Raw genomic sequence first — 16,932 nt, forward strand, 5'->3', positions numbered from 1 at the left:
AAAAAATTTACTTCTCAGCCAAGGTACAAATATTTTTTTTGGAGAATTCTATTTGATAGTATTCCTCTTAAAACCAGCATTGGTAAGTGGTTTTCCATTTCAGAATTATGCCTCTTGTGTGGAACTCAGCACTTATTATTAGGATGTGAATTTTCTCAACATCTACTGGCTTGCGGACCTTTCGGCATAAGAATAGAGCATGTGACTGCCTCATCAATGCTTGATCTCTCTTTGCAATGGTGTAATAAACTTGGCTGGCAAACTCCTATGTTAAGTTGGCTCTTCTCGGTTGTAGGATTGACATTCTACTTACATATGGAAGGCAAGGAATCAAGCCCTGTTTGAAGTCAACAAACCCAACCCCTGTGTTGTCCTACAAACAATTTACTTTTGGTTACAGCACCCGGTAGTGCTGGATGGTTGATGTGCCATCATCGATGCTTCCCAGGAATTAACAGTAAACCCCACCCCTAGTAGGTATGCCCATCCAGTCAGTCCTAAAAGGAATTTGGTTACTAATTCAATCATCATGGTTGCAGGTCTCTGCCCCACTGGGCTATCCCGTTGGGTTTGGGGATAGTTTTTGGTCCATAATGGACATGTTGTACATTGGGAGATAGACTCCTAGTCCCCTACCAATTTGACACCAAGTTGGAGACAATATTGGAAGGGATCCTGATTGGCTTGAACTTTGCAAAGGCCAGTCGATTTGAGCTCAGTCACATAAGGACCAATCCCAAGACAGTGACTGATCACCTCCTGCCCAAGCCAACAACTATTGTTGGCCTTGGTTTTTTGGCTCCTTATACTAGCCCAACGTTTTTTGGCTCCTTATACTAGCCCAACTATCAGATGATCTATAGCTAATATCATAATAGCTAGATTTAGGTTTCCATCTATGATTGTGCATGTCAAGTACTGTGCATATCAGACAAAAAGTAAAATAAAAATTACTGTATATATGAAGCCCAGGTACAATTTGTACAGTCCTAATACTGTATGTATTGGTATGATATATCAACAGAATGTTTTGGCATCATCCAAAAAAAAAAAAAGAGGGGGATTCCAATATGGGTTTCCTATAGTAAGCCACTAGTGTAAGGTACCCCAGTGCTCTTTAACCAATCATCTCCATGTATGAAGTTGGAGACAGTGAAGCTGGCTGCGTCAGTGGCATTGATAACATGGTAACCAGCCCATGTAACTCTCTGACTAGTATTAGACCCTGGCCCTTTATTATTGTATTCAGCATAATAGAGAGTGTCCAAAGCATAGTTACCTTTCCACTCTGCCCAACCAGAAGGATCTATCAAGTTATCCATGTAAGTTTGCATGTAGACAGTCCTGGAGTACTCCTTCCATGGCCTTCCTAAGTAAGTCTTTGTGGTGGAGTTGCTCATACTCAGTTCTGCCGTTGCCCAAATGTTGCAACCCTGGAAGGAAAAACCAGTGGTTTGGTTAAGGGCAGTTCTACCTTGTGCTGTGATGGCATTGAATTGCCCAATCATGGGCAACCTTGCATATATATTGCAGTACTGGAAGACGACAGCAGCGTTGCCAAATATGAAGTCTACAGTTCCATAAATGTCACATTCACGATAGAATTGGTGGGAAGACTGCGCATACAAGGTATCTTGGTAGCCTACAAAACTACACCTATAGAAAGCTGATGTATTGGCTCCATTTCGAAGTGCCACTGCTTGGTGTTTGATCGCTCCAGCAGTGTTTTGGATCGTTAGATTAACACCCACGAACCCTTCACCAGACACGCCTGTCATTGAACCACTGTAAATGTTAATCTTCATGCATTATTGAAAAAAATAATGATAAAAAAGAAGGGCGAACCAATAATTTTTGTTGAGGGTGTCTCCATGCATTATTGGACATAAAATTGCTATTAAGATGGAAGATTGTTCTTCTATGTATGGTTCCACGGGTTATGGTGCTAATGCAGGCTATGGGGCTGCAGCTCAGTGGAATCCTATTGGTGGTGTATCTGGTCAGTCTCCAAGTGGATCTGCCAGGTATGGTAATCAAGGTTATGGGTATGGTAGTTATGGTGGAGGAGATGGATCTTATTGTAGCCAGGGTGGATATGGTGCTGTAGGTGGACGAGCTGGTAGTGCGCCAAGCAACAATGCTCCCACTGGTGCTGGTGGCTATATGGGAAGTGGCTATGGTGATTCAAATGGAAGCTCAAGGTATTCAAATGCTGCATGGAGGTCCGATGCTTCACAAGCAAGAGGCAATGGGACTGCCCAAGCAAAAGGACCTCCAGGTGGTCAGGTTGGTTTTGGAGGTGCTCAATCCAGGCAGCCAGGCAGCCATATCAAGGTGATTGGAATCTCTGGTCTCGTTATGTATACATACATACGATATATATATATATATATATATATATATATATATATATATATATATATATATATATATATATATATATATATATATATATATATATATATATATATATATATATATATATATATATATATATATATATATATATATAAAGTGACCAATACCGTATAGCAAAAGTGCTATGTGGTTACATACTGACTGTATACTATAGTTATGGTCTACTCCCTAATAAGGCACAGCAGTAATTAATCCAGACTAATTATTTGTCTTTCAAACAGACTTCTCTTCCCATATGATTGCTTCTCATCCGACATGGAGCAATCATACATGTTGATCGCAGCAGATTTTGGGACTGGTTGGATTGCTTAAATCCCAGTAGTTTGCTGTATTAGTTAATACTGTTTAGTATTTACTTCCAAGATGTAGTATTTTATTTTGCTTGCCTAGTGTTGTCTTGGAAATAAAGGAATGGAAAATCGTAAAGGGTTTGAAATGACTCACCAAAGGTTGTTGAATTGAAGGTCCCATTGTTATCACCTGCACTGCGGTTCCCAGTGACAATGGTCTGGTTGATACCAGCTCCGATCATCATGATGTAGCGTTTGTGTTCGCCTATTGAAACATACTCTGAATAGATTCCGGCAGTGACGTAGATGAGGAAGTAACCACCACTGGCATCTGTTTTGTCTGGAGCTGCAGCAATTGCATCTGCTATGGCTGTAAAGTTACCACTTCCATCTTGAGCCACCACGACGGTGTCTCTAACCACAATTTTGTCTTCCAAACTAGTTGATTCCAGAAGTTTTCTTCCACTAAATTTCTCATAGAGCCCTTTATCACGGCTTGACATTCTCAACGGTAATGGACTTTGTCGACCCACTTCCAAGTCGGAGAACAACAGCTTTCTCCCAGTTGGCTTCGTTGTCTTCGTCTTCTGATGACGAACACAACCACAGGTGAAGATTGACAAAGAAACATTGTAAAGTTTGGTTCCACTAGTGAGAGGGGTATAAACACTACTCTTCACATACGAAGCTGAAGATGTGGATTCAAGCTCATCTAAGCAAGTTTGCTGGTTGGTTATTACTGCACTAAGAAGGGTTTGTATATCCTCAGCTTGTCTGGCAGGGATTGTAGTTGTTGTGTTGTTGACAGAATTAGTTGCACTTGTCAAGAAATCCACGTTTAGGCCTGCTAAAAGACTGCAAGCTTCAAGGGCACTAATGGCAGATTGAGATAAACTTGATCGCTGTGGAGTTGAAAGGTACCCATTGATCAAGCGTTGGAACTCCAATGCCTCTGATAATGATCTACGAATTGAGAATTGCCCATAATCGTAGACGTTAGCTGATTGATTGTTTGGGAGAACAAATTTGCAGTAAGAAGGATGTTGGGTTGATTGACAGATGGAATCATGAGTGGTTGATGATGAAAACTGAGAGGAGAGGAAAATGACGAGGAGAAAGACAAACAAGCTTGAAGAAGCCATAGTTTTTCAGAACAAAATTAAATTTCTTGGTTGCGAAAATGAGCATTAGTGGATACAAATTTATAGACAGAGAAATCGCGTAACTTGGATGAGGAGTGTACTTAAGAAACCTTGGATCGATGGAATATTAATAAAAAGGCAATGAACTTGCACTTTTAGAAGTTCAAGTCATACACTAAAGTACAAGATCAGAAAGCCAATCCATATTTAGAATATCTTTTGTATTAAGAAATCACAGATGGAAGCTTAAGACTAATCAAGCTCCCATTGCCAACCATGGAACCAAACCCAGAAGGAATTGATCATTGGAACTAATATCTGACAAAAGTGGCTCACGAGTGAACGACTTACTTTGACAGTCTCTCTAGATTTCAAGTTCAGAAGTCTTGAGACCTGATGTCAATTTGCTTAATCATGTACCAAAAGACCAAATATAATACAATCCCAGTAATTGGGTTCAGACCAAAACCTAGAGAGAGACAAAGAAAAACCTAGAGTGTGGTTATTCTTACTCCATTGAGAGAATGGATCTGTAACCTCCCTTTAGTGTTATTAGAATTTGAAGTTACTTAGTTACACAGGCCATGTGAAACATTGCCATGAATAACCATTCGATGGATGATGGGGCCTTGAATTCAGCTATTTGTATTCCTTCTGCAGCTCGCTCTGCAGCCTATATCTACCTAGGTGGTTACGATTGCATTTTGTGTAGGCCATTGCCTCAATGAGAGATAGAATGATTAATAAATATAGAACTCCACTAATTATTTTTGCATTCAAAACAACTACATCTCTAACAACTTTAATGTGAATCCATGAGCAAGAATATTGACAGTTTCCATTGATTTTATGTAATATTGCTATGCTTTGTTGTTGGAAGTAATTCCAATTAGAGAATCAAAGTTTTTCTATTGTGATCTCAAGGTTTGGTTTGATTGGCAAAACATTGTTGTACATTTAGTCTTAAACTAATAATAATCTCCTCATCTATCCCTTGTGACTTTGTTAGAATAACTGAGAGTAATCATTTCACATCACCAACTACTAATAATCAACCCAAAAACCATCATTTTCAAAATGTTTATCTCCAAAGAAAAACTTTTGGCTATCCTAATTTATGCATAATTTAAATGCTATTTTTATGCATGGTTGTTTCATGTACTATATCAATTTCCTTTTCAAACTAAAAATAAAGGAATATTATGTTTCCGATACCATTTAAGCCTAACCATTTGATAAATGAACCTAAGAAAAGTCAGTCTTCTGAAAATGATAAAACAGCTGGGACAAAATCATACCAAATTTTTGGGAAAATCGGGAGACGGAAGGGAATACGTCAAGATAGTGGGAAATATATTCTCTCTCTTTTATTTATTTATTTTTTATTCTAGTAGAAAATAGATTATCTCTTAAATAGGTTTATTACAAGTGAATTGGCTAATATCCTAGTGGGCCTGGTAGCTGTTGCAACTTACAAGATAAGTCTCCAATTTTACCATCCCAAATAAGTGAGAACTTGAGTTCTTAATTGCAAATGTCTATCCATAAGTCACTTCATTATACTTTAAAAACAATTGCGTTTTTATAGAACAATCTAGGTTGGGAAAGAATAAAGCTCACAACTTGTTTGAATTAAAGCCTCGTAGAGTTACCAGTGGTTTCGCACCCATAATAGCAGCTGGGTTTCACTAACCCCGGCCAAAGTTAGTTTTGGGTGAATGTATTGGCAAACAAGGATATCCCAATGGAAGGAGATGTACTATCTATGTGACCTATGCGGAGATAATTACGAGGAGACTATGTGGCATGTTTCTCTCTTATGAATGGCTCAAAAGAATTGGAGCAGCAGAACCTCTCAAATTGAGAACGGAACTCATACCCCAAGACTCAATTCTGCACCTCTGCAGTCAACTTTTAGCAGATTATCAACTAGACAATAACTCTACCCAGTTGTTCTTTTCAGTTTTTATAACTTCTTGCTATTTTCTTTATCACTTCTTGCTATTTTCTCTGGATAAGGAGGAATAATGTGTGATTTAATTATGTAAAACCCAACCCATATAGAGTATTGTCAAATATTACCGAATATAACCAGATGGGTAAGAGAAGCAGAATTTTACAAGGCAAAAACAATAGAGGACACCCTTGTAGGGAGCAGATGATTGATATGACCCATAAAGAAACCTGCTTGCGTGATTTAGCCGACATGATAGAACATATTCACTCACTGGTGTTAATGTGTGTAGGGAAATCTAACAAACTCCTGAAGGTGAAAAGATGAAGTGTGGGGATCGTAGAGAGTAAGAAGGTATATTTCCTAATAACAAGCAGATTAGACAAGGAGAATGAACTGGGGGCAAATCCTCATGCACTACAGCAAGGCAAATAAATATATACCTACAAGAGGTGTGGGGTAACCATTGTTCAAAATGACTGCAATATATTGCCATATTGGTCCCTAGTGACACAATTCAAACCTCTGACACGACATCATCAATAAGTCGAATAAATCGGAGGTTTATCACCACTATTGGTGCTGAATGGATAGTGTTGGTCGAATTTTCAACTGATTTTTTGCACATTTTTCTCTCTCTTCTCCAAAGCTTCCCAGAGCATCTCTCTCCTATTTCTTGCATTTTAAACACTAGATATCAGTACAGTGAACATCTGGAGTTGGACACAAACTTGTTAGATGCCCTATTGCAGGTGATTTTGGGGTTGGAGTAGAATCCAATGGTCCAATCATTTTACCATAACAAGGTGAGATATCAGGAATTTTGAACAAATAAAATTTGTATTTATTTTTTAAATAATTTAGCTAAATATCAATACAAATGATTGTAAATCAAGTTGTCTAGGAACCTATTTGGGTCATTCAATGTAGATGATGCTATTCAGGGCAAAGAACAGTGTTCCAAGTTAGATCTTATATGCATAAATGCATAAGTTGATTTTATGTTAAGTATTAAAGTTCTAACTTAATATATTTGTGATAATGCAGTTGAGTGGTGGTATCTCTATGGGAACAATGCATTCAACCTCTAGAGACTGGCGATCAGGATCCTGTCTTAGACTTGCTCTGCCTCTGGGTGCAAGAGGAATTGGAGTACATTTAATATGACCCATTGCAAGAGGAGGAACCAGTTGGGAAGCTAGTGCCTAAATGATCTAATGTTTTGCCACTACAATATGAGGTTGAAAATACAACATGCCAAGGAATAGGCTGAGAATAGTCGTAGAACATGAATCTTAATGATATATTTGAAGTGGGTGCAGACGAGCGGGATCCCCTCATTTAATTGCTTTTAGACAGGGTTGAGCCGGTGTTAGACTAGCTTAGAGTGAGGCTAACCCAAAGCTAGCTTGAACTACAGGAGTTGATGTAGATGAGTTTATGGCCTCTCGAGATGGGCAGGAACATGCACGTGAACCAAAGGTAGCTGATGCTGTTGATGAGGATGGGATGGCGGCACCAGGCATGCAACACGACAATTCGGATGACACACTCACTTCTTGTCTGACCAAGAGGGATGACGACGATGATGATGATAGTGGTGGTAGAGGAATTGAAGAGTGTTTGCAGATTCCACTACGAGAGACACAGTAGCCCCGACTCAAATACACTAAGGAGAGTCTTTTCACACATGCCACCAAGGATTAGGATCATGGTGGTAAGCAGTATTGTGGTCGTGATACAAGCCACAACTAGAAGGGGAAGGGCCATGGGCAGCAACACTAGCACATAGGTGGTTGTGATGATGTCACCTTTCTGCATAGCTCTTATGGATCCTTGGTTCTTACATAAATCCTTCAGCTCCAGATCTGGTGGATAGCTTAACAAGAGCAATGGGGTCCATGAGCTTAGAGGAGTCTGTAGGTTCCACATCTGCTTATGGGCCTATCGGTTTTTATGATGTGCCTCCTCCTTATAGACATTATTGTATGGGTATCAGCACCCCCTTTATTGGTTCATATTATGCGCACTCGCACGACGATTATTATTATGAACATGGTCTCTCGGGGTCAGAGTCAATTGAGGAGTCCATATTGGGCTCATGGCAGACTGACCCACCATCTGCACAGTCATTGGCACTAGTAGTACCATCACCACTCATGTAGGACCTTCCTTGGCCCTATTCTCACTTCCTTCACATGGGAGTTCTCTTGGAGGCGGAAGATGATCGCTATAGAGTTGCAATTCAAGACAATCTAGACAACTATCAGAATCAAATAAGATGGGGTCAATATGTAAAATGGTTGGGGGAGAGGATGATTGCCACTCTGGGTTGGACAGAGGGGAGTTAGGATGAGTTGGATCCACCTAGGCATAGTACTTGGTATTGAGAATTTGAGATGATTTGATGGCATATAGGCCCACCATCTATACAGTCATTGGCACCAGTAGTACCATCACCACTCATGTAGAACCTTCCTTGGTCGTATTCTCACTTCCCTCACATGGGAGTTCTCTTGAAGGCGGAAGATGATCAATATAGGGCTGCAATTTAGGACTCCCTCGACAACTATCAGTATCAAATGAGATTTGATCAATATATAAAATGGTTAGGGGAGAGGTTGATTGCCTCTTTAGGTTGGACAAAGGGGAGTTAAGAGGAGTTGGATCTATTTAGGCACAATACTTGGTATTAAGAATTTGAGATTTGAGATGATTTGATGACTCTATGTACTTGCCTACATTGCTGTACTTCTGTAGTAATGTTGTATCTTGTAATTGTATAATGAATTATAAACTTTAGTACTTCTCTTCACTAGTTGTGTACCTATGTTCTTTTTGCATGTTTACATTGGTTTATATGAGTTTTCTAGACTTCTAATTTCACTCACATATAGTTGGCCATGTGTAGATCAGAAACATTAATTTAAGTGATGTTTTAGGTTAAAATAACGCTCCCAATGTGTTCATTGGCCTCAAATTAAGCTACGAAATATTATTCAGGCTAAAATGACTTCAAATGCCCCTCGAAACTTAGGGTTAATTTTTCTCCGACACCCCTCCAAAAGTTATCCAAAATGTGGCTACATGTTGTCGTGTTGGTGGTGTTTTTGCCAGACACAACAATATGAAGCGACATTTTGATCCTTGGGTGCAACAATAAACAATAAGTGCTTCAATTTCTACCTTAAAAAAAGACAGATGGTCACTACGCTTCATACCATATCTGAATACAATCGATATGGTTTTGTAACTTTAAATCCCCCATTCTTCTAAAATGTTTTCTAACCTACCATTTATATATGCCACCAATGCAATCCCTAGTAGGGTAGACTATGAACTCGCTACCTAAGCCAGAAAAAAAAGAAAAAGAACTCGCTACTGCTCTTTAGGTTTTTAAGATATTCTCTCTTTCCATTATTTCTTTTTTCAAAAAAAAAAAAGGGCATACAAGGATTAACAATATTGTTAATCGAATGAGGTTGAAGAAGTCAAATATAAAAGCAACAAATGCTGAACGCATGAATAATTGGACTCAATTTGACTCATCAGATGCAAGCAGTCTCTGATTACGTAATCATTCACAATACAATGTACATCTACATGGATTTAAGTCTATTCGTGATCAGAAAAGGGCAAAAGAATGAGCTCATAAATTAGTCAAAAGCCAGATCTTTTAAATATCATTTCTATGTTATTTGATGTTTTTCACCATAGATTTTTTATAATTCTTTTCTGGTAATCAGTCAGGTGTTTTGTGTGATTTCCTCACAAAAAAAGAGGGGGGAAATGTTTTAGCTGAGAATGACCTTCACCTTGACTACAAAATCATAAAAATAATAGATAATTTTATATTATTAATTATTTTACATTTATTCAAAATATTCTACAGAATAATAGAATCGGATGATCATGCCTTCATCAAACACTCAACTTTGATTAAGCTTTATTTGTAACTGAAGGTCACCTTACCCTGGCCTAGTCATGCCCTTGGAGTTATAATTTGAATCTAACGCTCGTATAGACTTAAGATGGGCAAAATATCTAATACAGTAATAATACTATGATGATCGTCAGATAGGTAAGCAGAACAAGAATATGTTTAAAAAAATTCCTTCTGCTGAAAATCTCAATAAGAGGCAAGTGCAGGTTGAGTCTGGTTGTAGAAGATGTGATGCAGAGTTGGAAACAATGGACCATATCCTTATTGATTGTCTGTTTGCATGGGCAATTTGGTTTGAGTGTAATATTTCAGATATCTCTCACAACTCCCAACCTAGAAACCTAATTGAAATCCTCAACCATTGGCATATGAGGACATTCCCCTCGAAGCAAGTAGAAAATGAGGCATTGAGCATGGTCTTCTATGTCTGCTGGTCCATATGGTTAGCTAGGAATGCCCTGGTGGTCAAAGGTGAGGAGTGAGCCCCCGAGTTCGTGATGCACAAGGCCTCAATTGCTCATCTAGAATTTATGATGGCCAACAAAGCTACACCGTACTAGTCTCAAGTTGTTTGGAATCCTCCAATCGAGTCTTTTGTCAAGTTGAACTGTGACTATGCATCGGTGGAAGACTCAGTTAGAGGTGGTTATGGAGCAGTGACACGTAATCACCTGGGATAGGCGTTGTGGGCTTCTTCTGTCTTGGTACAACAACCAATTTTGGTGGGTGCATGGAGCCATTATTGTTCAATCGGGCCTCTTAGATTGTATTCAGCAAGGTTTTCTTCATATGCTTGTAGAATTTGATAGTGAATCCTTTGTAAACATGGTGGATGGATCTTCTCCTCTATTGATAGAGGTCTCCACCATTGTCAAGGACGTGTGGAAAATGTTGTTGGATTTTCCTAACATCCCCCTCTCTTTTGTGTCTAGGGTGGTCAAAAATGGTGTTCATACTGTAGCCTAGAAAGCCTTGTTTGTGGCAAATCAGACTGATTGGCCTGTTTCCTCTCCGAGGCTTCAAGAGATGTGTACTTCAGATGCCTCGTGCTTTCCTTGCCATTCTTCTTAATAGATTTGTTTCTCACAAAAAAAAAAAATTGGACTCAACTTGTGGAGTCCCAACATCTCTAGGTTTCTCACTTAGACTAAGACTCTTGAATAAATAAAAAAATACTAATTAAAAAAAAAAATAGATCTAAGGTACAGAAAACTCTTGGACTCAATGAGATTCAGACCTAGGATGCCATAAAATTACCAAAATACCCCAAGTGTTGGCCAAACTTCTCTAGGTTGCAAGTGGGGCCATAAGACATTGGCAAGCCCTTTGGACAAATTCTGTGGGGTTTTGGAGGGCAGTTGGCCCACTTACATCAATTCTCCTCTTCTTGAAAGCATTCATCTCTTGATGAATGTATGATTTTAGATAAACTATTTATGGAAGTTTAGTGTGAACTCCTCACATCGTGTAATGGGGAAGAAGTAATAGATGTGTTGCTGCAAGTACTACTCCAAGACAAAACTCTGGCAAAGTGATAAGATAAGGAATGTAATCTTTGAATCTAGGAGCCTTCTTTTCAAAGAATCTTAAGGGCACGACAAAGTCAATATGCTCATATTCAAAATTGGTAGCCATGTCGTTGGAGCCTTATGCAGGCACATCTCCAAATAGGTTTGTGGTTACAATCTTCACCCTATAATCTGTTGTAACACCTTCTTCAACTATCATGACCTCAAGTGCACGAGTTATACTCACAGGCCTTCATTTTTTTAGCCTTGTGGTCCTTGTCAAGCTATTCTGACATTGCTTCAGTAGACATGGGCATTAGCTCCCTATCTTTCACCATCTTAGTAGACCCAATAATTGTCCAAGCCTTCATCTTCACCAAATTAAGAAGTCTTCTAGGACTACTTGTAGAGGTGGACAAAGGACTTCTCCCTCAAGAGCTGGTTGGTGGGTTTTGAAGTCAAGAACTCCTCTTCTTTGAGGGCCCTCCCTAGAAAGTGTTCCTTCTTATAGTAGCTAGGGTTGTTGTCATTGGTGTAGCATGTACCTTTATGATCTGTCCTCGGAGGTTGTGAAAAACTTGTGGAAATGGATTGGTCAGTGATGGATCACTCCTATGGACAATAGTTTGATTGTTGTGTATCCCTTGATCATAATCATAAAAGTAATAAGACCCCAATAAGCTCTTCCAGAGTGGGTGGTGAGTGATGATGGGGCCTTTTTTCACCTCCAAACTTGTCATACAATGGATACTCATGCCTGAATTTTCTGATATGATTATCCCATTTTTGTACTCTTCATCCCTATATATGTGGTTTTTACTTGTTTCAACACAAGGGTGAAATGCTTTGTGGGAACTTAACCATGGGGGTGGAGGAGGGGTACTTCTTCTCGTCTGAGGAGTACTCTAATTGAGCCACTCCATTAGATAATTAAGCTCTGTAGTCGTACGTGCTGCCAGACCTTATAATTGTGCTAACACAACTGTTTTGGGTCTTCTATATGTTTTCATGTTGATTTTAGCATGATCTCAGGCAAAGACAATTATGGTTTTAGCATCTCTGAATTGCTGCTCTGTATAAATTAGCAGTCTAATTGCTTCTAAACATCTTGCTAAGTTTCTACCTTTCTACCACCGTTTCTAAGTAAGTTTTGGGAACTCTCAGTATCTGCAGTTAGGTTCCCTTCAACAACATTCTTCAAACCCAAGTTAAATGACAGTTTTGGGTAAAGAAACAGGACACCCACCACAGACCCCATGATCCTGGATCTTACGGTGAACCAAATCTGGAACCAAGAGTTAAGCTTGAACAGAAAATTGGTTCAGACCTTGGACTAAGGACCTAGAAGGGCCTTTGTCTTCATGATGCAACAAGTTTTGCTTCTCTTGTAGCTTGTATACTACATGAGCCTTTGGCCCCATTCTCCAGGGATTTTAGATTTTATTACTAATGAGATTAAACCCTCATCTATATAGCAATAAATATCTAGGAATCTGGTCGATTCATTTTATAGAATAGGTTGTTCAAGAACGTAAAGTAAGAATGTAGTCAAACAGTATAAGAGAACTCACAAATGGAACTGAATCATAATTTGGTCCGAGTAGATGTTGGGGACATGGATGCACGAATACGAACAAAAAAGAAACACAAGCAAACACACAGGAGGAATTTAACGTGGTTCAACAAAACCTGCATACATCTACCAGAGAGAAAAGAGATTCCACTATTTGAGAAAACCACACACCACTCTCACACTTCACAAAGTGTTATCCTTTGCTTGCCATTCCCCCCCCCCCCGGTTATCCCAGAGAGCCTAATTATAGGGAAACCTAAAACCTAATCCTAATATAGTTACAATTCTAAGCCAGTACTAGTAATTGACTCAAATCCTGTTTCAATTGCAAATAAAACCAAAACTATACATGGTCCCACAGAATATAAGACACCCAAACCCAACAATCTCCACCTTGGTTTGAATTCTGCAAACCACCTTAAAGAAAACCATTGATGATGTATCTCTGCAATCACCCGTATCTGTGTATCCGCCACACATTATTGCATGGCCCACATCCCCTCCAGGAATGCTTTCCTAACCGCCATCACTAAACTAGCACGGTGGACATCCCCCACTTGAGATGTCTCATACAGCTTATCACCGCTATACGACGTGACATGGCTCCACCTCTCCTTTTTTTCACAACCGACTCCAAGAGGTCACCGTGCCTCACTAAATCCAAAGTGAAAGTTACCCTCTTCTTTTAAGAATTCGCCCTTGTTTAGTGCTTAAATAACCTGCAAATGCCTACCTATACCCCTTGCCTAAGTGTCAACTGAAGCTCCACTTTTTTAAACACTCCCCGCAACCCTGTACAACTTACCAATCATCTTTCCCTATATCACAACCATGGGTCCTCTTGAAACCTTGAGAATTCCACCTTTAGATGACCATCTAAAACCTTTAGAATCTAGAGTATTAAATGAAATCAGATTTTTCCTTAAATCCGGCACATGTCTAACCCTAGTCAAAGTTCGCACAATCCCACAAAACATGTGAATTCGTACAATCCTGACTCCAACAACAGTTTTTTCTGCATTATTTGCCATCTTGACAATACCACCTTCACATGTATGATATGTAGCAAACTAGTCCCTAACTGAACACATGTGAGATAAACACCCAAAGTCTAAAATCCAATCTAAAGTATCTAAACTTGATGGTGTAGTTATAAGGAAATACCCTCCATCATCACACCAAGACCCATCTAAAACTACAATAGATGATTCATCAATCTCCTGCTCTTTTCTTTTTATTATCTTCCTTACACCTTGGACAATCCCTCTTTATATGATCTTCCTCTTTGCAATAATAACAGACTACTTTGTGACCAGCAGACTTTGAGTGATCCCTTGACTGGTCAAACCCCTCCATTCTCCCACTTAATCTTCCTCTACTATGACCACCCTTTACAATCAAGGCACTACTTTCATTTGACTCCCTATCACTACTATTTGTTTTCGTATTATTTTCATCAGCAATGCAATAATAACATCATTAAGATTCAAAGTATCCTTACCAAAAAGTAATGTGGTCACAATATGATCAAATGACTGAGGTACTAATTCCAAGATGAGTAATGTCTTGTCCTCCTCCTTGATCTCCCCATCAAGAGCCAATAATTTTGTCAAAATCTTGTTGAACTCATCCAAGTTCTTGTCAAAATTCACTCCTTCTAACAGTCGAAGGCCGTATAACTGTTTATTTAAAAACAACTGACTTGTCAACGACTTAAACTCATACTCTCTCCAGCTTTGCCCAGACTTCTTTTGGATCCACCAACCCGATGACTTCACCAAGAACATTATCTGCAAGATACAAGTGGATTGTAAGTATTTGCCAAATCCCTCAACTCTTGCCACTCATCTTCTTTCATCGCCTCTAGCACTTCTGATTTTTTCCTGAGAGCCTTAACAGTCCTTTCCGGCATAAGGATGTTCTTCACCTGTTGTTGCCACAAGGTGAAATTATTATGGAAATTAAAAAGTTCTATGGAAAAATTAGAACTCTTCACCGCCATCTGATTTGTGCTCTTTGTACTTGTCATCAACCTAAAAAACTTGTCCATTGATTTTCGTATGAACCAAAAAAAACAATACTAGTAGAACAAAATCTCCTTGATCCATCACTTCCATTGAGTCCAAAATGCCCAAAAACCTCAAGAACACCTAACCTTGTACTAAAAACATTCACACAATATCTTGCAAAAACAACTTGTATAGTACCAATCTGATGATATAAAAAACAAATATTATTCTTTTCCTTTTGTTTTTCTTCCCCAACCACTGAATTAATTTTCTTTTTCCTTCCCTATTTTTGGTCCACATTCCACTTTCGCAGCCTCTTTTTCAACACCAACGTATATAAAAACTTCACAATCTCCAAACCAGAAAATCGTACCTTCAAACAATTTGTCAAAGCCTTCTTCATTCTCTGTAAACCAATTCTCTCTTCATGGATCTTTGCACACCTCCGGCAACGATCCAACAAACCTTGTTGGGCATATGGATGCACAAACGTGAAATGAAAATGAAACACAAACAAAACAAACAAGAGAAATTTAACATGGTTGGGCATCCACCAGAGAGAAAAGAGATTCCACTATTTTAGGAAACCTCACACTACTCTCACACCTCAAAAAGTGTTATCCTATGCTTGCCTCTTTCTCTTTCTTCTTCTCTTTCTTCTTCTTCTTCATTCTTTCTTTTTTCTTTTTTTTTTTTTTTTATTTTTTATTTTTTATTTTTTATTTTTTATTTTTTATTTTTTTTATAAGTCCTAGGTTAGCCCATAAAAACTATTTATAAGGAAACATAAAACCTTAATCACAATATAATACAATTTTAATTCAGTACTAGTCATTGAACCAGACCTCGTTTCAATTACAAATTCAACAAAAAGTATAATTACATGAATCTATATAATACAAGACATCCAAACCCAACAAAATATTGAACAAAAAAATATTTCTAATACAGTTGAAACTTTAGTAGACATTTTTTGATGAAATTAGAGAACACTCTAGGATCTGGCTTGTTGTATGAAGGCTTAGATGAGACTAATACCCAAAACTGTGCTTCCTATTGTCTTATTCATTGAATACATCTTATCTGTTATATTCAAAAATAGAGATGATCCCATCTTGTGGATTATAAGGTGCTCATAAAGTGTTATCTAATATAAGATAATCTTGGATATATTGATCTGCTGGAAATAGTAAAGCAAGGACCTACAAGCATCTCAACTAGCCTTTCTAACAAAAATTGTGAACATTTAATTAGAAATCAAACTCAATATGACCTGAGAGCATCCTTTCCAGCAAATGTAAGACCATGACTCATGCATTTGTTCAAATTTATAAAAAGAAAATGCAGTAGGAAATGCAAGTTGTTGCCCAGTATTTGTCCGACTTTCATGACGCTCAAACAACATAGCAAAAGAGTGTAACCCAATAAATGAAAGTTTCACTCTCTAGATTGCATGAGAGAACCGTTGCATCTAAAGAATTCTGAGCACAGTTACTTGCACGGTTTGAAATCTCAATCTCGACCTAGCCATTGACCAACCAAAAGATTGAGATCTCAGCCAAAATTTGCTAAAAGTTCTTTGGTTAACTCGAGCAAACTCATGGCCAATCTCAGTGGGTTTCAAGGCTCAGGTTCAGTTGAAACCTGGTATTTAATCTATTTTAGGCTTAACTTGGTTAAACACAATGATGACCTTAAAAAAGAAGAAGAAGAAGAAGAAGCAAGTGCATTTATGAATTTCAACTCAACTATAACTTTAAAATCGAAAGTTGAATGAATAAACACGTAGACTTATAAAACATGAAATATCCAACTATTAATTAATATAAATGAAAACAAAAAGGTTTAAAGTAATAATAACATACATCAAACATGTACAATTGTTTACAATTCCACAGTATGACATTACAACATCATAAGAGTACAAGCATCATGAGTAAAAGAGAAGTAAAATCAATGACTAAGTGATTGAGATAAGTATTCTCATTACCTTTTCAAAATGTTGGAATTTTTTTAAAAATTTATTTCTACAAAATACAGTTTTTACTTAAAATTAAAACATAAATTAATGACGAAAAAATAATTTTTGTTCTAT

General features: G+C 38.1%; 1 protein-coding gene across 1 annotated transcript; it reads right to left on the reverse strand.

The window, feature by feature from the left end:
• Nucleotides 1-1,079: 1,079 nt before the first annotated feature.
• On the reverse strand, nt 1,080-3,850 carry LOC149019093 (pectinesterase-like). Its single transcript, XM_089154473.1, has 2 exons — nt 2,863-3,850; nt 1,080-1,771 (listed from the first exon to the last, which is right to left on the reverse strand). The coding sequence occupies exons 1-2, from the start codon at nt 3,848-3,850 to the stop codon at nt 1,080-1,082; spliced, it is 1,680 nt and encodes a 559-aa protein (XP_089010599.1).
• Nucleotides 3,851-16,932: the final 13,082 nt, after the last annotated feature.

The sequence above is a fragment of the Hakea prostrata genome, chromosome 4 (assembly GCF_041222555.1).
Source record: "Hakea prostrata isolate BN-2017 chromosome 4, UWA_Hpros_2, whole genome shotgun sequence".
NCBI classification, from domain to species: Eukaryota; Viridiplantae; Streptophyta; class Magnoliopsida; order Proteales; family Proteaceae; genus Hakea; species Hakea prostrata.